Here is a 23,390-nt window from a genome sequence, read left to right on the forward strand (position 1 = left end):
GCCACATTCCCGGCCGGGAGGGCCGGCGGCGGCGCCCTGGCCTCCGGGCCGGCTTCCCGCGCTCCCGGGACGCCTGGGCCCTTGGCGTCTCGCCCCCAGGCCCGCGAGGCCCAAGCCGAACTAAGCCCCCGAGACCGCGGAAGGGCCCGAGGACCCCGACAGCCCCGGCTCCGCTGAGGGTGAGCTCGGGGACGCGCGAAAGCGGGGGGTGGGCGTCACATTGCTCTACCCCTGCCCCATCCCGGGTGGACGGGAAAACGGAGAGAACCGGCTTTTCCTTGCCAGCGACATCCCAGTGTGTTTCGGCGACTTGAGGCCTCCCTCGTTCGTGGAATGAAAGGGGAGAGCCTTCATCACGTTAATTATGCAGTAAGGCAGCGTCTTTGCTGGGGATGCTGTAGTCGCAGCATCACCGGTGCTCGGTGATCCATAGTTTACTTCTTAAATCCTTGCCTGAGAATTTGCATTTGTCATTGGGAGCGGAAAGAGGAAGAAAATGTTCCGCTTGGGCACAGGGGGCATGCAGAGATGAGAGGAGAAGCCAGGAAAGAAGGAGCATGTGCAGTTTTCTAAGTGCACAGTTAAGTACGTCTCCGGTGGGTGGACGGGAGGAGGGAATTCTTGCTTGGAGAATCCCATGGCCAGAGGCGCCTGGCAGGCTTCAGTCCTTGGGGTCGCGAAGAGTCGGATGCGACTGAGCACGCTCGCACTGGTGGGTAGGAGGGGAAAGGATGGTTGGAAATACGTGTGTCCTGCCAGCTAGGCTCCAGGGTGCCCTCAGCTCAAATTTGGGCATAAAAGGGGCCTGTCAGAAGTTGGAGGTGGAGGCATAGATTTCTGCACGTCTGGCCCGGAAGATGAACCAGATCTTCCAAAAGCTGCCTTGTTATTTTCCAAGTCTGCGAAAGGCAGGAGAAAGGGCCAGCCACTGAGTGGAAAATGGTACAGCCAGGTTCTGGTTAGCTGAGCCCGAGCATCTTCACAAAGGGGTTTTTTGTCTGAAAAACCCGAAGTCACGGATTTTGGGCCCTGAAGAGTTGGTCATTGGTCAGTTTTCAGGGTCAGAGTGAATAATGTCTCAGATATTCTAAAAACCAGGCAGCTCTGCTCCAGGCTTATTCAGTCTTTTCATTGGCTGGGTTAAGAAGAGACATGAAGACTGAAATGGTCTTCTCTCTTTTTTTCCCCCATTATAATTAGGGCATATTTCATGTTGGTTGAAATAGGAATTTCAGCATGGAAAAAAAAAAATCTTTCCATCTTTGCTTTTGACCCTCAAGAATAAAAACCTCCAAGAAATACCTGAGAGAGAAATTCTCTTCTTCCCTGGAATGGAAACTGGACTTCTTGCAGAACTGAACAAAGAAAGGGAGAAATTAGTTACTATCCTGGACAATTCTCAGTTACATTTAGATCATTTTTCAAATGTTTGAGGTTATATGATAGAATAGAAACAAGGGAGAAAGGTGGATGAGGGAAAAGGGCCTAAAGGATTACAGAAGCCAAGAGAGCAGTTTGTCTTGGTACAGGTCGAGAAGAATTTGCATGTGAGAACATAAAGCTTAATCTTTCCATCTTTGTAATATGAAATTGCTTTTCATTTTAATATTGAGTTCATAAGTATAAAAGAAAGCATAGCTAGACTTCTCTGAGCATCCCAGACTGCTTGGGCTGCATTGTGTTTTCCATGAGTTGGATGTTTATTTTGCCAGCTCTATTAAATCTGTAATCTCTCTAACTCCATGAGTTTGGCTTGTTCCCAGTTATTCATTCATGATATGACATTTGCATAGCGTTTGCCAGGTCGTTAAAGCTTGAAGAAATACAAAACCCAGTGAAAGTCTTGCATTGAAAGATTTGATCATTTTATACAGAAATCCTTTACCCAATATCAAACATAAAAGTGGCATAATAGGATTTTATTATTTTTGCTCCAAAAATGGTTTCATTTTCATACTGAATTACAGGGAAGAATCTTTTAAACAGCTAGCTCTTTTGGTACATTTAGAATAATTTATTCATTTACCAAGCCATCCCCAAAGATAACCCCTCTCTGTAAGAGACCTGGTATGCGAAATATACTCAAATAATCTAAGTGGTTAGCTGTTAATACTGGTTAACTGTTTCCCAAGTATAAAGCAAGTTGTGTTCAGTAAGTTGATCTTGTAACTTTTAATGGTGCTTGTTTTTTTTTGTTTTTTTTTTTTAATTGTTCCATACAGTTACAGGAGGAGCCGAGAACCTCAGGCAAAGCAGACACTGCAAGGAAATGTGGATCAGGCTCAGAAGGTATGGACACCTCACCAGTTATCTGAAATCCATGTCATGTAGTAGCATTTTCCATTCTTGCTCATATGGAGATTTTCAGAAGCTTCAACTCATAAACAGGAGTTTGTGCATGTATTCTTAGAAATGTATTCTTACCCATAATGATAATAGGAGTGCCGTCTTAGGCAGGGGCTTCCCAGGTTGTGTGGTAGTGAGTAATCTGCCTGCCAATGCAAGACACGCTGGTTCAATCCCTGTGTTGGGAAGATCCTCTGGAGGAGGAAATGGCAACCCATTCCAGTATTTTTGCCTGGAAAATTCCAAGGACAGAGGAGGTTGGTGGGCTACAGTCCATGGGTTTGCAAAGAGTTGGACACAGCTTAGCAACTGAGCATGCACGCATGCACATACACAACTTAGGCAGGGCATTAGGTGAGTTTAGTATCTGGAGAAAGCAGTGCATGGCCTGCGGCGCCCTCTGCAGATGTGTTTGCTGTTCGTCATCATCATTAATGAGACTGTCTTCACCTCTTGTTGGTTCTCCATCTGCCAGAGAAGAAGAGTGTGTTTCCCTCCGGGTCACTAAGGATGAGCAATCATTCTGAGACAGGAAATTGTGCATGGCCAAATTCTTTTTGTGACATTTCCTTTAGTGTGTGGATAGGTTTTGAATGAGTGTTCTACAAACTGAGCCCCGGACAGGGAATCCTTTCCTCAGGGTACACGTGTGATGGGAGTGGGGGTCCAGGAGTCAGTTTCCATCTCAGTAAAGGGCCTTGGACAGGACTCTTCATCTGGGCCACTCCCCTGCCCTCTTGCTCACTCCTTGCCGCTCTGGTGATTCTGGACCCAGACTGAGCTTCCCAGGTGCTCCGTGATGGGTCCCCTCCCTTTCTTGAGCATCTTCTCAACATCATCTCCTCCCAGGTCCCCCTTCATCCCTCACCCTTAGGTGTTATTAACCATGTCACTTAGCGCCTGTGTGATCGTGGATGTTAATGGCTCTGTTTATGTCGCATCTGCTTCTATTAGAACAAAGCACCAGGAGAGCAGGGTAGGTTGGTTGCTGGATTCCCAGAGCCTGGAATGGCTCCTGGCTCAGAGAAAGCCCTTGGTAAATGTAACTGAATGAATGACATTTGGGGAAAAGCTGTTTTGTGGTCTCTTTAAACCTCATCTCCTTCCTCTGTCTAGTTGTCCATCCCTCTGTCTCCTTCCCATTCAAGGAGTTGAAAGGGTGCTAACTCCTGGGTTACTGTCTCTGATGTCCCCAGGGCCCCTCTCTCATTTTGCTTACTTGGAGATTCCTTTCTCATTCCCTTTCCTCAAGCTCATTTACCCTCCCCCACCCACATAAGAAATCACTGGAAAGGTCATCCTTTTCTTTCTTTCTCTGTGTTATCATAGAACATGTTATTTTTGGTTTCAGCGCCTGTAAATGGCACTGTGTCATATAGCTCATCCTATTCTTACTGTATTCCCTTTGCACCGCGGTTTTGAGGTTTATCTGTTACTGTGTGCACACTCGGCCCTGTCTGGAGCAATAGCTTTTGAAAAATTTTTAACTGTTTTAGAAAGTTAAATGGGCTTATTTACCACAGGATGAGTGACTGTGTGTAGCAAAAGTAGAACTAGGAAAAAAAACAGGTAGAATTAGATGGTAGGGGGAAGGGGTAGTCAGACTCTTTAGCACAAATTCAGAAAGACTGCTTTTGGATGACAGCTCAGACAGGGTGTGGGGGGAGCCACTGGCAGCTGAAAAAATGGATGCTTTTAGACAGCATCTTTTTGAAAGTGCAGGGGAGGGAGAATTTGCACCAGAGTTAGCAATAGCCCCAGAGTCATTGTTAGTTACTACAGATGTGTCATATGTGTGCTGTCTTCCTCGTCATTGAGAGAGAGAGAAACAGGTTAGTATTTCTTGCATGTTTAGTGATCTTCCTGCATCCTTGGTCCTGCTTTCCCCATCTGTCCATCATTCTTTTTTTTTGTATCTTTTTTTCCCCCAATTATTTTTATTAGTTGGAGGCTAATTACTTTACAGTATTGTAGTGGTTTTTGCCATACATTGACATGAATCAGCCATGGATTTACATGTGTTCCCCATCTTGAACCTCCCTCCCACCTCCCTCCCAATCCTATCCCTCTGGGTCATCCCAGTGCACCAGCCCCGAGCACTTGTCTCATGCATCCAACCTGGACTGGCGATCTGTTTCACACTTGATAATATACATGTTTCGATGCTGTTCTCTCAGATCATCTCACCCTCACCTTCTCCCATAGAGTCCAAAAGTCTGTTCTGTACATCTGTGTCTCTTTTTCTGTTTTGCATATAGGGCTACTGTTACCATCTTTCTAAATTACATATATATGTGTTAGTATACTGTATTGGTGTTTTTCTTTCTGGCTTACTTCACTCTGTATAATGGGCCCCAGTTTTATCCACCTCATTAGAACTGATTCAAATGAATTCTTTTTAATGGCTGAGTAATATTCCATTGTGTATATGTACCACAGCTTTCTTATCCATTCATCTGCTGATGGGCATCTAGGTTGCTTCCATGTCCTGGCTATTATAAACAGTGCTTCGATGAACATTGGGGTGCACGTGTCTCTTTCAGATCTGGTTTCCTCGGTGTGTATGCCCAGGAGTGGGATTGCTGGGTCATATGGCAGTTCTATTTCCAGTTTTTTAAGAAATCTCCACACTGTTCTCCATAGCATCTGTACTAGTTTGCATTCCCACCAACAGTGTAAGAGGGTTCCCTTTTCTCCACACCCTCTCCAGCATTTATTGCTTGTAGACTTTTGGATAGCAGCCGTCCTGACTGGCGTGTAATGGTACCTCATTGTGGTTTTGATTTGCATTTCTCTGATAATGAGTGATGTTGAGCATCTTTTCATGTGTTTGTTAGCCATCTGTATGTATTCTTTGGAGAAATGTCTGTTTAGATCTTTGGCCCATTTTTTGATTGGATCATTTATTTTTCTGGAATTGAGCTTCAAGAGTTGCTTGTATATTTTTGAGATTAATCCTTTGTTTCTTCATTTGCTATTATTTTCTCCCATTCTGAAGGCTGTCTTTTCACCTTATTTATAGTTTCCTTTGCTGTGCAAAAGCTTTTACACCTTATCTTCGACAAAGGAGGCAAGAATATACAATGAAAAAAAGACAACCTCTTTAACGAGTGGTGCTGGGAAGACTGGTCAACCACTTGTAAAAGAATGAAACTAGAACACTTTCTAACACCATACACAAAAATAAACTCAAAATGGATTAAAGATCTAAATGTAAGACCAGAAACTGTAAAACTCCTAGAGGAGAACATAGGCAAAACACTCTCTGACATAAATCACAGCAAGATCCTCTATGACCCACCTCCCAGAATATTGAAAATAAAAGCAAAAATAAACAAATGGGACCTAATGAAACTTAAAAGCTTTTGCACAACAAAGGAAACTATAAGCAAGGTGTCCATCATTCTTTATCCTCCACTTCTGCCCTATGGGTTTTCGAAGAGCTGGCCTCCTGACCCGACACCTTGATGCTTGCAAATCCCGCATAATGGTCTGAAGTAGGGAGGTTCTACAGACAGCCGGGCTGCCCCTTCCTGCACTGGGGTGCACACTCAAACTCACCTCTGTTATCTGCAAGAGGTACCTTGGGAGCTGTCTTGGCTCCTTGAACAAAGGAGAGTTAAATACAGAAAGTGTCCGGCTTTTGAAAGGCCATTTGTCCCCTGACTTCAGGGGCGAGGAGAGGACTGTCTGTGGGGTCAGGCCCCAGCCTCTCTGCAGACAGAAATGGTGCGCCTTGAGCCCATCGCCCTTGGACAGGAAGCAGACCTGTGGGGAGTTTGTGCTTTCATGGAAACACTGCAGGTGGTGGGCATGCCGAGAGGAGTTGGGACTATGGGAATTTGGAATGACTTTCTTTTTGGTTAAAAAAATGGGGCAAATTATGCTGATTTTTCCAAGGTCAGCCCAACTATAGGGGCTAGTTACCTATAGCTAGGAAGGCTAAAACAGGAGTAAATGGGAACAGTGATGGAGGTCCTTTTTTGTATTTACCACTTTTATTTATTTTTAATTGGAGGATAATTGTGTTACAATGTTGTGTTGGTTTCTGCTGCAGAACAACATGAACTAGCCGTAAGTGTACATATATCCCCTCCCTCTCGGACCTCCCTCCCTCCTAGATCGCCTCAGAGCACTGAGCTGAGCCCCCTGTGACCTACAGCTGCTGTCTGGTTTATGCATGGTAGTGTATCTATGTCAGGGAGGTCTTTGTTTTCACTAAACCAGTCAGTCCTAAAGGAAATCAACCCTGGACTATTCATTAGAAGGACTAATACTGATTGGGCACCTGATGTCAAGAGCCGACTCGTTGGAAAAGACCGTGATGCTGGGAAAGATGGAGGGAAAGAGGAGAAGGGGGTGACAGAGGATGAGATGCTTGGATGGCATCACCGACTCAATGGACATGAGTCTGAGCAAACTCTGGGAGACAGTGAAGGTCAAGGAAGCCTGGAGTGCTGCAGTCCATGTGGTCACAGAGAGTTGGACACGACTTACCGACTGAACAACAGCAAACCTCTTTAATCCTACGTCGAGCTTTATCAGATGCTTGCAAATCCCACATAATGGTTCGCCCAGGTTCATCCTCGCCGGTTTGCTTGCATCGTTTGCCACAGGTCTGCACTGTCTTGGCTCAGGTGTTCTTGGGGCCCAAGACATTGCTGTAGCTTTTTTTTTTTCACTTATTTTTAATTGAAGGATAACTGGTTTACAATAGTCTGTTAGTTTCTGCCATACATTAACGTGAATTAGCCATAGGTATACATGTGTCCCCTCCCACCTCCCACCACTGCCCACCCCTCTAGGCTGTGACGGAGCCCCAGTTTGAGCTCCCTGAGTCACATGGCAGATCCCACTGGCTGTCTATTTTACATATGGGAGCGTATATGTTTCCATGCTACTCCGTCCACTCACCCCACCCTCTCCTTCCCCTGCCCCTGTCCAATCGTCTGTTTTCCGAGTCTGCTTCTCCTTTTGTTGTTCAGTCCCTCATCGTGTCCGACCCTCTGTGACCCCATGGACTGCAGCCTGCCCGGCTCCTCCGCCCCTGGGGTTCTCCAGGCAGGAATACTGGTGTGGGTTGCCATTTCTTCCTCCAGGCGTCTTCCCGACCCAGGGATTGAACCCGAGTCTCCTGCATTGGCAGGCAGTTCTCTCCCACTGAGCCACCTTTCTGGATGTGTGGAGATTAAATAGGAAGGTCACAAAGGATGCCGAGGGACTGGCCAGTTTCTGTTCTTAGAGGGTCTGCTCCTGGGCAGCTGGTCCTTTTGGTGCAGTTTCTTATCTAATCCTCGTGACCATCCTGGAAGGAGGAGGGCCTTGTCTCAGAGACGGGAAGCCACAGCTTAGGGAGGGTGAGTGACCTTGCAAGTCCCAGAGCTGGCGAGTGGTGGGACCTTGCAGGGCTCTGTGCTGGGAGGTCCCAGAGGAGGAGTGGCAGGAGGGGACAGGAAGACCCTGTGGAGATAGACAAGCTGCTTGAGGAGGTCAGAGAGGGAGCGCGTTCCTCTTGTTGGGTGGTGCCAGAGAAAGCGCAGGACACCCAGGTAAACTGGAAATTCAGAGAAACAGCAAGTAACTTTTTAAAGTATTAAGTGTGTCCCATGCAGTATCAGGGGCATATTTATACTAAAGTACTGAAAAATTGGGACTTCCCTGGTGGCTCAGATGGTAAAGAATCTGCCTGCAATGCAGGAGACCTGGGTTCGATTCCTGGGTTGGGAAGATCCCCTGGAGAAGGGAAGGGCTAACCACTCCAGTATTCTTGCCTGGAGAATCCCATGGACAGAGGGTTTAATTTAACTGAAAAATCAGTATTTAATCTGAAATTGAAACTTCATGGAGCGTCCTATGTGTTCATCTATTTAATCTGGCAGCTTTGCTAGGTTGTTGTTCAGTTGTTCAGTTGTGTCTGACTCTTTGTGACCCCGTGGACTGCAGCAGCCAGGCTTCCCTGTCCTTCACTCTCTCTGGGAATTTGCTCAAACTCATGTCCATTGATTTGATGATACCTTCCAACCATCTCATTCTCTTTTGTCCCCTTATCCTCCTGCCCGCAATCTTTCCCAGCATCAGGATCTTTTCTAATGAGTCAGCTCTTCACATCAGGTGACCAAAGTTTTGGAGCTTCAGCTTTAGCATCAGCCCTTCCAATGAATATTCAGGGTTGATTTCCTTTAGGATTGACTAGTTTGATCTACTTGCTGTCCAAGGGACTCTCAAGAGTCTTCTCCAGCACCACAGTTTGAAAGCATCAATTCGTCGGCACTCAGCCTTCTTTATGGTCCAACTGTCACATCCATACATGACTACTGGAAAAACCATACCTTTGACTATTCAGACCTCTGTAGGCAAAGTGACATTTCTGCTTTTTATATGCTGTCTAGGTTTGTCATAAGTTTTTTCCCCAAGGAGCAAGCGTTTTTTAATTTCATGGCTGCAGTCACCATCCACGGTGGTTTTGGAGCCTAAGAAAATAAAGTCTGTCACTGTTTCCATTTTTTCCCCATCTGTTTCTACCAGGGGACTCCAGGAAAACAATGCACCTGCTTTGTGGGAACTTGAGGGTGAAAGTATAGATGCAGGCCAGGTGGCAGGGGGAACCCCCCTCATAAGCTGGAGAGCCCCTTGGGGGTAGGTATTCAGAGTCGCAAGGAGGTCTAGGCGGCAGGGATCTGTCATGCAGACAGGCGGAGAGCTGACACCTGGGCCGTGGTGAGCACGGTCCACCCGCGCACACAGGCTCTCCGAAGTCGTCTGCCATCAGCAGATGGTCTGTGTGGAATAGACCACCTCCCTGCTGCCCGGGAGTGATGAACGGGCCTGTCAGCTGATGGAAACTAACCCAGCCTAGTGTGGTCTTTCTATGTGGCTGGGTCTGGCTTCAAGAAGTCCTGTGTTAAAGGTGACATGTGAATAAAGAGACTTTTTTGTCTCTCTTGCCAAGAATTGAGTGCAACTTCCAGTCTGTGTCCCCTGCAGCAGCATGTGGCTCATGTGACCCACTGAGGACCCAAGTGGCCCACATCGCTCCCAGGTGGCGATAACATGAGAAGTGCCCACCCACAAGGCTCCTCCCAGGCCCTGGCAGGCAAGTGCATGGAGCTGGATACTCCAGAGTTCATTTCTAGGGTTGCAGAGGTTCTCCACATCTCTGTAGGGCTCCCCAGGTGGCACTAGTGATAAAGACTCCACCTGCCAACGCAGGAGGTGCAAGTTTAACCCTGGGTGGAGAAGATCCCCTGGAGAAGGGATTGGCAACCCACTCCAGTTTTCTTGCCTGGGAAATCCCATGGACAGAGGAGCCCGGCGGTCTACAGTCTGTGGGGTCACAGAAGAGTCGCACGTGACCGAGCATGCATGCACCACACTTCATTTCCATAGGTGTGGCTGAAGCTTGTCAACAGGGGATTGTAAACAGAGCCTGCTGGTATTTCCTCAGGAGGGTGTCTGCCCTCTGAGAATTAGCCACAGCAAAAGTCGAGGCCAAAGTGAGCCCCTCATGCCCTGGCTTCCAGGCATTGGCAGGTGCCTGGGCCACAAAGAGTCAGCAGGCTCAAATGCAGCAGTAAAGTCTTACCATGTGTTCTAAAACCAAATAGAAATGGTTCCTTTCCATTAAAGTTTGATTTATTATGAATTTATATTGCACGCATGCACAATCATATCTGACTCTACAACGCCATGGACTGTAGCCCACCAGGCTCCTCTGTTCATGGGATTTCCCAGGCAGGAGTACTGGAGTGGGTTGCCGTGTCCTTCTCCAGGGGATCTTCCTGACCCAGGGATCAAACCTGCATCTCTCGCATCTGCTGCATTGGCAGGGGGATCTTTTACTGCTAGCACCACCTGGGAAGCCCATCAACTTTATAAATTGTTATTAATTAAAAATATAATGTTACCAAGTTCAAATACCCATGGTATCAATAGAAAAAAATTTTAAAACAATAAAAAAAAATTTTTAAACATTTGTATCAAGGCTATTAACTGAAATAGCCTGTTCTTTTTATTATCTTTGGCGTAATTGATTTGTGTATAAGCAGCAGGGTCATTTGGCTTGTGTTTTCCAGGAAGAATCGCTGAATGGCTGACGTTTGACAACATGCACCACCAGTGGCTTCTGTTGGCCGCGTGCTTCTGGGTGCTTTTCATGTTCATGGTGGCCAGCAAGTTCATCACACTGACCTTCAAAGACCCGGACGGTAGGTATGCTGCCTCGTGGAATGGGTTTGGTGAATTCAGACCTTGCAGTGATACTGCTTCTGGGTACCTGCCCGGATGAGTAGTGACACAGAATCAAAGGACTCTCACGCCAGAAGGAGGTTGTTGTGTCCAAGTGATGTGCCGAGGCTCGAGAGGGGAGGTGGACAGGGGTGAAGGGGTCCTCGCCTATGCCTCCCCTAGGGGCGGGGGAACACACTTTCCTTAGGGGCTTCTTCTGTGTCCTGCTCTCAGGCACCGGGTTTGGGGGCCTGCTCAGTGTCCTGGTGAGATGCTGCCTGCTGGGGGCAGCGTGTTTGAAGGTCACCTTCAGGGCTCCGGAAGGAAGTTGGTGTAAATAGATGTGTGCTGGGATTTTTAACTCCCGTTGACTCGATGTCAGACGAGGACACGTTAAGAGCACCCAACCCGGTCTTTGAAGATCTGTGTCTGGCTCACGCCCTTGCCCATTGCTTGGGCCTTACTGTTTTTTTCTGTGAAGTGAGCGTCCTCCCTGTCTGACAGCTCCAAGCCTGACCCCAGCACAGTGAGGCCCTGAGAGTGACCTGTGAGGAGGTGCTGGGCATGACTGAGGAGCTGCGGGGATGGTCATTTGATCCCCAAGGCAACGACTCCTGCACAATGGTGGGAGGCCTGGTGCCTGGGAAGGGCTCCTGAGCAGCCGTGGACTGGCCTGGGGACAGCAGCCTGGCAGGGAGGAATTGCAGGCTGTGTTCATTCCACGCAGGGTCTGACCTGGCCACCTGCAGGTGTGGCCCTTAGGGAAGGGGAGTAGAAAAGGATCCCAGGGGTGGTTTTCCTGATTCCCGCCAGCGGGCTCCGGGCCCTGCCCACCCTGGAGAGCCCCCCGGGCTGCCCCTGACTGCGCAGAGGCTGCCGACGCCCCACCCTGCCTCCATCCTCCCTGTAGAGGCGCAAGGTAGGAAGGCCGGCAAGAGAAGGAGGCGCTGAAATTAGCCCCCAGCGGGTTCTCAGCCTGGCGGTTTCTGTCCTGGGTTGGCGTTTATTTCACCCGCATTCAGTGTTTTTGCTCTTGACCGAGGAGCGCACTGTGAGCTGGCATTAGGGCGTCACCGAGGTGCAGGGGTGTCCCGATCCCTGGCCCCGGCGTTCAGGGAGCCGGGGTGCTCCGTGTCCACGGGCGGCTCCTTCCAGCTCTGTCCCCGGGAGGTGAGCTTTGTCCCAGCTTCCCAGTCAGCGGGTGAGGGGCTTGCTTCTGGCTTCCCTGTTCTGTTTTTAATTGTGTGTTTTGTCTGGGTCTTCCTTGTGTTGCAGGTTTCTCTCTCGTTGCCAGCAGGGGCTGCTGTTCACTGGGGTGGTTTTCCTTGTCGTTCTGGGGCACGCGGGCTTCACACGTTGTCACACCGGGGCTTCGTTGCTCCATGGCATGTGGGATCTTCCTGGACAGGGGGTCAAACCCATGTCTCCTACACTGGCAGGCAGATTTTTATCCACTGCGCCCCCAGGGAAGTCCTGTACCTCCCTATTCTTAATGACTTCCCAGCCACGCAGTGAATAGGAAGAGCACTTTTGTCTTCAGTTGTGGTTTAAAGCTGGTTGGCGGGGGGTGGTGCGTGCGCGTGTGTCTCTCTTTGGCTCAGCAGTGAAGCCACAGTGATGTTTGTGGCAATGACTCAATGTGGTTAACAGACTTCAGTGCTGTTCTGAACTAGCCTTTGTCCTAGGGAAATAAATCCCATTCAGTGGTGGAAAACTGACGGCATGGTATGTGGACACTTGATCTCAGAAGCGACATCCTTGTGAATCTGGTGGGTAGGTGTAGATGCTGATTTTCTTGCTTCTGTTTGACCGCTTCTTCCAATCTTCTGCCTCAGCTCAGCTGCCAGCCGCTTAAGGGCAGAACCCATGATGCGACACCTGCATGCCCTCTATCCGGCGTGTGATGCAGTGGGTATCCTGGGCAGCTGGACGCACACAGAAGTCGGGACGAGGGGATGGGGTCACATCTAGAAAAACAAGGCAGTACTGTACCTGGCAAATGTCGGGACATTTTGTAAAGCAGATATGATGATGCCTCTAAGGAAAGTGAGCTCCTATGTTCTGACGCCTGGTCATACCTGTTGATCACCCTCGGGCCTGGCGCTGGTGCCTTGCCCCTAAGGGTTGGGGAGGGGTGTGATCTTTGGCCACAGTGTGACAGCGGGCATCCAGTGAAAATAAACAGCTGTGGGCAGAGCAACTGAAAAGCAAAGCCGGACATTAAGTTGTGCTGTCGGTTTTATTAGAATCTAGTTGAATTGCGCTTGAGGAAAGTTGGGGAGCAAATACCAGGAGCTCACAGTAAAAGAAGTTGTTAAGAATTGGTGGATGGCTGGCCAGTGTGTGTGGCTGGCATGTGAGCTGTCCCGTAGCTCCCAGGGTCATTCTTGATGCTCTTGAGTGTGTGAAATAGACACTTTTCAGAAATTCACTAGTAAGTCAGTTGTTTAGAATTCAGACTACATCTTACATCTAGAATGTCACTGAGGAAGCTTAGGTTTCTAGGAACCCACGTGGCCCGTGGCAGAGCCGAGCATTGCCGTGCGGCTCACGGACGTGGGCACGTGAGGTGACCGGACCTGAGTGGGAGGGGACGTTCCCCTGAGCACGTGGGTGCTTGGAGGCGAGGCTGTGGAGGACGGGGAGGGCAGGCGCTGGCCTCCTGGCCCTCACGGAGCATTTCAGAGCCTGGTGGCCCAGGGCACTGCCTCTCTCTTCATACCGTCCCTGGCCTCAGAGCAGGTGCAGAGTGGCTCCTGCGCACAGCTCTGGTCAGGGCTGCATTTCAGCTCAAACGCAGGAGAAAGGAAGACACAGTTTCCTCGGGATTCACAGAGGTGTGTGGCCAAGATTTCTGCTGGAGATTTCTACTGGAGCCAGAGAGCTCAGAGGCGTGAGGGGTGGGAGATGGGTTATTATCACTGGTGGGGTTCCGGGAGGATGGGTTTCTCCCCGCTGGGCTGGGAGGATGTCAGGCTGGTACCTGTTCTCAGCGGTGCTGGCTGGGGAGTGGGAGGTGGGGACTTGCGGGTGAAGCGGAGAGTTGGGGTGCAGTTTAACAGCCAGACTCAAGTAGGGGCTGCAGTGAAGCCTGCAGAGTGTTGGTGGTAATGACCCAAGAGGAGGAGGTTTTGATGTTTATAACAAAAGTGAAATGTGCCTTTGCTTATACTTTATTAGGCTGATTTCTATGCCTTTATTTGATAACTACTTTTTTCATTCTAATTCTGTATTCAGGCTTTGCAAAATTTTGAAAGCAAATGTTTCTTTGATTGTAGAGATTTGAAAATTTTCTTCAAATTCTACCCACAGATTTCCCCCAGATCAGTTTGTTGCAAGTGATTATTGTGCTCTAGCATTTTGTAAGATTTCCTTTAGTTGAATATCAATTCCCATATTGTATAGTTGATCAGTCGTGTCCGACTCTTTGCAGCCTGTGGACTGTAGCCCACCAGGCTTCTCTGTCGGATTTTCCAGGCAAGAATACTGGAGTGGGTTACCATTTCCTTCTCCAGGGGATCTTGCCGATTCAGGGATTGGACCCATGTCTCCTGCACTGGCAGGAGGTTTTTTACCACTGCGCCACCAGGGAAATCATCAATTCCCATAAGTTTCAGAAATAATGTGTAAGCACTAACCTGACTGCTGACTTGGCTTTTGTCTAATTAAACCTTTAATTTTGAAATCACTGTAGTGTCACTCGCAGTTGTAAGTACATAAGACAGAGGGTCCTTTGCACCCTTTTTTCTTTTGCCTGGGGGTGACGCGTTGCAAAACCATAGTGCAGAGTCACAGGTGGGGTATTGACAAGGATGCAGAGCATCTTCATCACCACAGATTCTTTGAGTTGTCCTTTTATAGCCACTCCCCTCTCCCCAACTCCCAGCCTCTCTCCCCACCCCCACCCCCCACCTTTGGTAACCACTAATCTGTTCTCCTCTCCATAATTTTGTCCTCTCAAGAATATTGTATATGTGACCTTTTGTGATTATTTCACCATGGTTACCTGGAAATTCATCTAGCTTATTGTGTGTATCAATAGTTCATTCCTTTTTAGTGCTAAGCAGTATTCCATGGTTTGGATGTACCAGTCTCTGATTAACCACTCACGTGTTAAAGGAGAACTGATGGAGCCCCTTATACAGAGTGAAGTAAGCCAGAAAGATAAAGACCATTACAGTATACTAACACATATATATGGAATTTAGAAAGATGGTAATGATAACCCTATATGCAAAACAGAAAAAGAGACACAGAAATACAGAACAGACTTTTGGACTCTGTGGGAGAAGGCGAGGGTGGGATGTTTCAAGAGAACAGCATCGAAACATGTATATTATCTAGGGTGAAACAGATCACCACTCAGGTTGGATGCATGAGACAAGTGCTTGGACCTGGTGCACTGGGAAGACCCAGAGGGATCGGGTAGAAAGGGAGGTGGGAGTGGGGATCGGGATGGGGAATACATGTAAATCCATGGCTAATTCCTGCCAATGTATGACAAAAACCACTACAATATTGTAAAGTAATTAGCCTCCAACTAATAAAAATAAATGGAAAAAAATAAAGGAGAACTGAGTTGTTTCAGTTTGGGACTGTTATAAATAAAACTGCTGTGAACATGTGCATGTGTTTTGTCTTGGTTGTGCTTGATTTTGGTTGCTGCAGGTAAGTTTTCTCTGGTTGCTGCGATCAGGGGCTACTCTGTCGCAGTGAGCGGGCTTCTCATTGCAGTGGCTTCTCTTGTTGCTGAGCGTGGGCTGTGGGCACCCAGGCTTCAGTAGTTACGGCTCAGGTTCCAGAACACGGGCTCACTCGTCATGGTGCATGGGCTTCTGTGCTCCGTCTCATGTGGGATCTCCCTGACCAGGGATGTAACCTGTGTCCCCTGCATTGGCAGGCGGTTCTTATCCAGTGCACCACCAGGGAAGTCCCTTGTATAGGTTTTTTGTGACATAAATTTTTATTTCTCTGGGATAAATGCCTGGGAGTGGGTCATACAGTAGTTGAAGACTTAGTTTTTAAGAGTTGCTGCACCTTTTTGCATTTTTCTGCATCCTCACCAGCATTTGGGGTTTTCACTTTTTTGTTTTAGGCATTTTGGTAGGTGTCACGGTATCTCACTGTGGTTTGCGTTTGCATTTGCCTGATGGCTATCCTCTCCTGTTGAACATCCTCTCCTGTGTTCATCTACCATTGCAGGGCCTCTTTCGTGAAATGTCTGTTCCTGTTTTGCCCATTTTCTAATTGGATGGTTTGCATTTTTTGCTGTTGAGATTTGAGAGTTCTTTCTGTATTCTAGATCCCAGTCCTCGGTCAGATGTGTGGTTTGCAGATACTTTCTCTCAGTCTGTAGCTTGTCTTTCCATCCTCTTCACGGTCTTTTACAGAGCAAAAGTTTTAAGTTTTGATGAGAGACAGTTTATCAATTTTTCCGAAGATTTACGTTTATGCTTTCTACAGAACTTTTCTAGTTTTATGTTTCACATTTTAATGCTGATCCATTGAGTTTGTTGGATAAGACTGAGGTTCAGGGAAGTGCTCCTTTTGTGCTCGGGGCGTCCAGGCCCTTGGGTCCATTTGCTAAGAAGGTGCTCCTTGCGCGGCTTGTCAGCTCCCACTGAGATGCATTTGTTGGGTCTCTCTCTGGGGTCTCTGGGCTGACTGCTCTGTGTTCTGCCCCTCCGCGGGAAGACGTTTGAACCTTTCTGTCTCCTAGCCTACAGCGCCAAGCAGGACTTTCTGTTCCTGACTGCCGTGCCTGATGTGGGAAGGTCGCCAGGAGAGACACACTTCCCTGAGGAGCTGAAGGTGAGCATAGCCAGGCCCGGGCGCTGACACCCCCACCCCTGGCCCATTCTTCCCAGAGTGTCTCCCTCTCACCTGCCCTCCTCCTGCAGCCCCAAGCGGGTCTTCCATCATCAGACTCAGAACAGAGCCAGGGCCGATGAGCTCCATTACCTGCTCACGGCGGCTAAATTTCTGGTACCCTGATGTGACTGCCAGGCACTGCCTTCCACGTGTCTCGGGCTGCATTTCAGAGAAGCAAAATGGTGTGCTCAGCACTGAGGAAGTGGAATGATGGCTCCTGCCTTTGAAAAACCCATACTGCGTGGCCTAAGGTATTTTCTTAAATTAATAAACCAGACACACCAGGGTACTGGATCATCTTAAACAGCCACGATCTGTGCAGACACACCAGGGTACCGGATTACCTTAGACAGCCACCATCTATGCAGACGGTGGGTCCTTAGTGCGGCTCACAGGCTTACACTCCGGTTACGTGGAGGTGGGGAGTGCAGGGGCAGAGCTGGCCTCCCTAAAATTCCTGAGTGACGAGGCCCCTGCCTTTGCCAGGGTATCAGGGGCCCGCTTGCGGTGGGTCGGCACAGTGCCAGGCAGACAGACAGCCCACCCGGCCCCTCGGGTGTCCAGGCTGAGGTTGAGGAGAGACCGTCAGTGGCCGCTGGCTGCTCGGTCGTCTGGCCCATCCACAGCCTGAACCCCGGGCCCCTGAAACTCACACCTGCTGTCCAGCTATTTCTGCCGGGCGGCCTCGTCCTCCGCAAGTTAACGCCCGGCACGGGGTCAGGGCAGGGCTCCTCCCGCAGGCACTCACGGCACCCCGGTGCCCGTTCCGCCTCTGTTCCCTGCAGCCGACGGGGAAGATGCTGGTTGAGCCCCTGGTCTACGCGCAGCGCCTGGAGCTCATGAGGAACGTGTGCAGAGAGGATGCTCTGAGGAACCTGTCCCACACCGCCGTCTCCAAGTTTGTCCTCGACCGGATTTTCGTCTGTGACAAGCACAAGATTCTCTTCTGCCAGACCCCCAAAGTGGGCAACACCCAGTGGAAGAAAGTGCTCATTGTGCTGAACGGTGTGTGCCCGTCCCGCCCGGACCTCAGGGCCTGCGGGGAGGGGGTCGGGAGGGCTGGGGAGGGCAGCCAGGGAGACCTGGGAGGGCCGGCAACTCACAGACAGCTCGCTGGTGCTTTTCCTTTTTTTGGCCACGCTGCGCAGCACGTGGGACCTTAGTTCTCTAACCAGGCCTCGAACCCGTGCCCCCTGCAGTGGAAGTGAGGCGTCTTAACCACTGGACCACCTGGGAATTCCCTGTTGTTTACCCTGTTCCTGTCTCACTTTAGGTATTGGCAGGGTCCACCCAGGCAGTCCGCACCCAGCACCAGGGCCTTCCCGCTCCTCCATTTCTGCCTGCCGCCCCTGCCTCCCAGGTTGATTCCTTTTCTCCCTCACGGTCACTGCATTGATTCTTACGGGTCTCTTGCTCTGTCTTAGGAGCTCAGGGCTCTGCGCTCACTGAGTCACCTGGCGGCTGCCCTCTCAGCTGCTCTCCCATGCGGAGAAGGACCCACAGCCAGGGCCCCGGGGGTGGGGGTGACCCCTGCCGGTGGGTCTGGAGTCTCCCCACCCACAGTCAACCCCCTCTTGTAACGAGCAGCCATGTTCAGAGGGTTTAATTGACTTGCTTCAGGAAATGTAGTTTACTCGGGAGCAGATTAGATCACTGGAAAGTGCCCTCATGCTCTGCTTGTTTTGATTCCTCACCACTGTTTTCAGATGCTGTGTTTGTTTAAACTCTAGTTACTCTGAACTGACCCAAGATAATTATGGGCTCTATTAAATTCAGCTTCAAAATAAAAATAATCATAGTGGACAGCAGTGTGACTCCCGAATCAAGAATCAGACCTCGGAAGCCTCATGGGATGTGGGCCTGGGGTCTGCGTCCCCCTGCCCCCTGGGCCTACTGCCGCTCTCAGAGGTGGTGGGTGGAGCTGGTGTCATTTGACCTTTTCACTGGCTGATTGGGGAAGGAAAGGAGATACTTGCTTTATCTTCTGGTGGTCATCAACGTGCTTCTGGAATAATCTGACAGTCTGTTGGCTTTTAACATTGGAGAATGAGGTTACAGATCAAATTTAAAACAACAGATGTACGAAAGTCTTACACATTTGCTGTCACAGTATGAAGCGTTTGTCTTTGAAGGAGAAGAATCCGTTGATGAGAGCAGGACTCAAATGGGAGCAGTTTGCCAGTGCAGGAGCATGAGAGATGGATTCCATCCCTGGGTCGGGAAGATCCCCTGGGGGAGGGCATGGCAGCCCACTGCAGTACTCTGGCCTGGAGAATCCCAGGGACAGAGGAGTCTGGCAGGCTGCAGTCTGTGGGGTCGCAAAGAGTCAGACAGGACTGAAGTGACTTGGCACAGTAGGAGGACAACAGGCCTGAGGCTGCCTTCTGTTGTCCCTGGATGCGCCTGCAAGGCGACAGGTACCAGAGCAGGTCCAGGTGCAGATCCACAGAGCCGGCCCTTAAGTCAGCCCCTTGGGGGTAGACGGGACATCTTGCTCATTTACAACCGTCCATTCTCAGTGCTTAACACAGGGTCCCGGATCAGGGCTTAAATATTCTGCAGAGACTGCAGCCCCTGCTTTGAAGGCCCAGCAGAGACCCTTCCCTGCCAGACCCTGAGTCTAACAGGGAAGGATTAACACACAGGCGGATGTGAGGGGTGGCGAGGCCTTGACTAGCACCCCAGCACACTGGCACTTTATTTCCATTTGCCTGAGCTGAGAAATGAGTGAACACCCACCCAACCCCCTAGCCCGAGGAGGAGCCCCCCAGTGGCACAGGGGCTGCCTGTTCCATCCGGCGGCCTGGACCCGGCGCTGTGGCTCTTGGTCCTGCCCGCCTCCTCCGATGCTCCTTGTCCTCCAAGCCCTGCTTCCTCTGTGTCACTTCCCCCAGCGCGTCAGCCTGACTGATCCATCGCCAAGCGTGGCGGGCACTTGCCAGCCTGGGATGCTGTGAGGTTACCTAGAAGCCTCTGAGGCCCTGGTGCTCTGGTGCTGGGAGCGATGGAGCGGATTAGCTGGGTGCTCCATGGTCCTGCTTCTCTGATGTTTGACCCCAGTTTCAGAGGAGAGGAAGTGTTCCAGGGTTTCAGGCGTCCTGCTTGCGGGCAGTGATCTTTCTTAACGTGGCAGATTGAGCCTCACTCAGGTGCTCGTACCTGTAGGCCTAACTCCCTCTTCCAGACTCCTGCGTTTCCTCCCATTGGCTCCTGGGTCACCGAAAGCTTCTCTTCAGTCTCACGCTGCCACAGAAGCAGTTGAAATTCGGGAGTCGAGACCTAAACGTGGATACTGGGGGATGGTTTGCGGGGAGTGTGGACCTGCATTCTGAGATGGGCATCTCTCTTTAAGGGCAGCAGTGGCCAACTTAAGAGGCGACCAGACCAACACACCTTCTCCCCCTACCCCACCCTCTGTTTGCTTCCCAGGAGCCTTCCCTTCCATCGAGGAGATCCCTGAAAACGTGGTGCACGACCATGAGAAGAACGGCCTCCCACGCCTCTCCTCCTTCAGTGATGCCGAAATCCAGAAGCGGTAGGAGTGGGGCAGGGAGGAGGAGGAGGAGGAGGAGGGTGAGGAGGAGGGTGGGGAGGGGTGGGGAGGAGGAGGAGGATGAGGGGTGGGGGGAAGGCGTGGGGAGGAGGATGGGAAGGGATGGGGAGGAGGAGGATGGGGGTGGGGAGGAGGGTGGGGAGAAAGATGGGGAGGGATGGGGAGGAGGAGAATGAGGAGGGGTGAGAGGAGGAGGATGGGGAGGGGTGGGGAAAGAGGGACGCTGATAAAAACCCCAGGTTCCACTCCTCTACTCGTTGTTGTTACCCAAACAGCTCCAAGAGCTGCTCATTTGTGTTGGTGAGAGGCACCCAGGCACACAACCCAGTGTTTGTCGCATTTAAATTCACATCTTTCACGAGAATTTCCAAATTTCTCCACCTTAACCTTCACACAGGTCATCAAAATGAAAGTTACATGGCGGTCTTAGTAAAAATTGTCATTTTTGTTCTGCTTTGCTTTGGTTATGTTTTATGGGTTTCTTTCTGAGCATGACCTTCGTTTCATAAGAAAGGGATTTGGCTTGCAGGTAGACCCCACTTCGTTTCCCATTTTCTCCCGAGGTGCTGCGTGGCCTCTGGGGCAGCAGTCCCCTGATGAGTGGCCGGGTGGGCTAGACCCAGCAGAGGGAGAGGGAGACTGGCCTCGCTGACCGCAGCCAGGATGGAGACTGGCATGGGGGAAGATTCCTTAGCTGACCGGACAGTTATCTTGAGAGCTGTGAAATGGCCCTGTGAGACGAGGTTTAAAAGGAACAAGTGCATAGTATGCCGGCCAGTGTCAGGGCACTGAATGGTCTTTGAGCTCCTTGCTTCTCAGCTACTTCACTTCCACTGCTTCCGGCTCCGGCTAGTCACCGTTTGCAGCTTGTACAGCTTCAAATGCCAGAGCAGAGCCTGTCCTGGGGGCAGGTGGTCCTGTCACCCCCTCAGCAGTGACCTTGTGGGGCTTTTGTGAGAGCAGCCGAACTGAGGCCTGTAGCACTGAGGGTCCCTGGCCTGGGGGAGTGCATGGGGTGACAGCAGTGTCATCATCACAGGCTCTTCACACAGGCACCCCGGGCCACCACCGCCCCCTCTGGCAGCTCCCCCAGACCCTCTTACTGCCAGCTGGAGCCTGGTGACCTCCCATTTTCTCTTCTCTCCCCCCACCCCCCATTTTTCCTTCCCCTGGCAATTTTGAATTGAGTTTTTAAAGGTGCACCTTTAGAGTCACTCACTTCCCCTGGCTTCACCTATTCCTCACTTGATTAAGCAGGTTTCTACTCTTTTGGTTTTCTGCCCCCAAACAAAACTTGTAAAAACATTCTTGAAGTTAATATGGGGTAATGGGTTAACAAGAGGCTCTGCCTCCAAGGGTGGCTGCATGAATTAAGTAAGAACTGTGTGCAATGCCCTTGGCGCAGGGCCCAGCCTGGTGGCTGCTGTTGCTCCAGCCATCACGCTTCACTCTTCCCTGCCTCACAACCTGCAGCCAGCACCACCAGCAGCATTGGGTTAACCTCTTCTTTGTCTTCCATCTTCTTCCTTAGCTTGAAAACATACTTCAAGTTTTTTATCGTAAGAGATCCTTTCGAGAGACTGATCTCTGCGTTTAAGGATAAGTTTGTCCACAACCCCCGCTTTGAGCCTTGGTACAAGCACGAGATCGCCCCTGGCATCATCAGAAAGTACAGGAGGAATCGGACGGAGACCCGGGGCATCCAGTTTGAGGACTTCGTGCGCTACCTGGGTGACCCCAACCACAGGTGGCTGGATCTGCAGTTTGGGGACCACATCATCCACTGGGTGACGTACGTGGAGCTGTGCGCACCCTGCGAGATCACGTACAGCGTTGTCGGGCACCACGAGACCCTGGAGGACGACGCCCCGCACATCCTCAGGGAGGCGGGCATCGACCACCTGGTGTCCTACCCCACCATCCCCCTCGGCATCACTGCGTACAACAGAACCAAGGTCGAGCGCTACTTCCTGGGCATCAGCAAACGAGACATCCGGCGCCTGTATGCGCGGTTTGAGGGGGACTTTAAGCTCTTTGGGTACCAGAAACCAGAGTTTTTGCTAAACTAACGTGTAGGACCATGAGTTCAGATATCTTTGTTAGACCAGAGGCTAACCAGGTGGAGCTCAGGCACAGAAATGACACTTCTTCCATCTCACTCCTCTTGAGGACTGCCACGCCCTGAGGACCGGGGTGCACCTTGCCCAGTGAAGCTGGACCCTGACTGTTACGACATAGTCTGCGCATAAGGTGCATGGAGGGTCCTGGCCCCCACCCTCCAGTGCCACTGAGCCTCTGCTCTCCCCGGGTGGTGGGGATAGCATTAAACATTTGCAGTCAGACAGAGCCAGGGGGAAAATCAGACAGCCTTGATCCTCTCCCTCAGTTATCAGACACCTTCAGGGCAGGGCAGTGCTGTCTGTCGCCAGGGGACAGCAGGCATGGCACCCAGCACTTTGAAGAGAGGCAGACAACGGTACCCTGCAGACATCCCCGGGGGCCGAGACGGGATCACATCTGAGTAATAAAGTCATCTTCTGGCTCTCATCTTGGCCGCCGCTGTCATCGCAGAGGCAGACCCTTCTCTCCATGGCTGTCTAGTTCCCGAGAAGTTCAGGAATGACCCGAGGGTGCTCCTCCCCGTTCACCTTTTCAGAATACACACTCTGTGCTGCTCTGCTGGATTTCCACACCTTCACCTGCCAAGTGATTATCTCATTCAGTCCACGAGACCCAGTGTTGGGTAGTGAGGGAGTGTCCATTCTTCCCACCTGAGGAAGGGAGCATCTTTGGGGGCCTTAACGGGAGCGTGGCCTGGGAAGGGGCAGGGCTGGCCGGGTGCCGGAATCCAGGCTGCCCTGGACCTGGGCACGTCCTTCCCAGTGACTTTCTGCCTCTTGTCTCTGATGGACTCACGTGGGTAGGCACAGAGGTCTTCACCCGTCTCCTCCAGGACCAGTCCCTCCTGGGGGCTGAAGGCAGGCACAGGCAGCATGCCAGCATCACCAGATCAGTGCAGTGTGCACATTTTAGTCTCCTTTCATCTCAGCAAGACATGTCCCACTGGGCCCATTTCTGATGATGCCGTCATCCTGACCCACGTTGGATAATCAGGTTCACCAGCAATAAAACCCTGGGCCGAGGCAGCCCATGTAACACATCTTCCAGGCACTGAGGAGCAGCGGACCACACTCGCCACTTCATGTGCCGGCCGACAGTGAGGCCCCTTGAGGTCTGGGACAGTCTCCCTGCAGAAAGTCCCCAGTGTCCAACCAGGCTGCACAGGGCTCGGGAGCCCAGCTCTTCCTCCAGGCAGCCCCTGCCGTCCCTTCCTCAGTGTGACTTCCTGAGTTTGTAAATGTGAAGGTAACACGAAATAAAAAACGTGCCAACCTGA

The 23,390-nt window shown here is 50.7% G+C and overlaps 1 protein-coding gene across 3 annotated transcripts; it reads left to right on the forward strand.

Moving 5' to 3' along the window:
- Nucleotides 1–23,390, forward strand: CHST10 (carbohydrate sulfotransferase 10). Of its 3 annotated transcripts, XM_061155922.1 has the most exons (7): nt 1–179; nt 2,223–2,289; nt 10,419–10,550; nt 16,289–16,380; nt 17,226–17,445; nt 19,870–19,975; nt 21,525–23,390. In XM_061155922.1, exons 3-7 carry the CDS (start codon nt 10,451–10,453, stop codon nt 22,060–22,062), a joined length of 1,056 nt encoding a protein of 351 aa, XP_061011905.1. In that variant the 5' UTR covers nt 1–179; nt 2,223–2,289; nt 10,419–10,450; the 3' UTR covers nt 22,063–23,390. The 3 variants fall into 3 exon arrangements, with proteins under 3 accessions (XP_061011905.1, XP_061011903.1, XP_061011904.1); XM_061155920.1 differs by lacking the exons at nt 1–179; nt 2,223–2,289 and adding an exon at nt 9,314–9,443 and having other exon boundaries at nt 10,423–10,550; XM_061155921.1 differs by lacking the exons at nt 1–179; nt 2,223–2,289 and having other exon boundaries at nt 10,418–10,554.

The sequence above is a fragment of the Dama dama genome, chromosome 11, assembly GCF_033118175.1.
Source record: "Dama dama isolate Ldn47 chromosome 11, ASM3311817v1, whole genome shotgun sequence".
Classification (NCBI taxonomy): Eukaryota; Metazoa; Chordata; class Mammalia; order Artiodactyla; family Cervidae; genus Dama; species Dama dama.

Bases quoted from the DNA above. Each gene is read 5' to 3' on its own strand.
- CHST10 (XM_061155920.1), top strand. From the start codon at position 9,397: ATGAGAAGTGCCCACCCACAAGGCTCCTCCCAGGCCCTGGCAGGCAA. The intron at 9,444-10,422 runs GTGCATGGAGCT...TTTTCCAGGAAG, and splicing joins TCCCAGGCCCTGGCAGGCAA to AATCGCTGAATGGCTGACGT. The intron at 16,381-17,225 runs GTGAGCATAGCC...TGTTCCCTGCAG, and splicing joins ACTTCCCTGAGGAGCTGAAG to CCGACGGGGAAGATGCTGGT.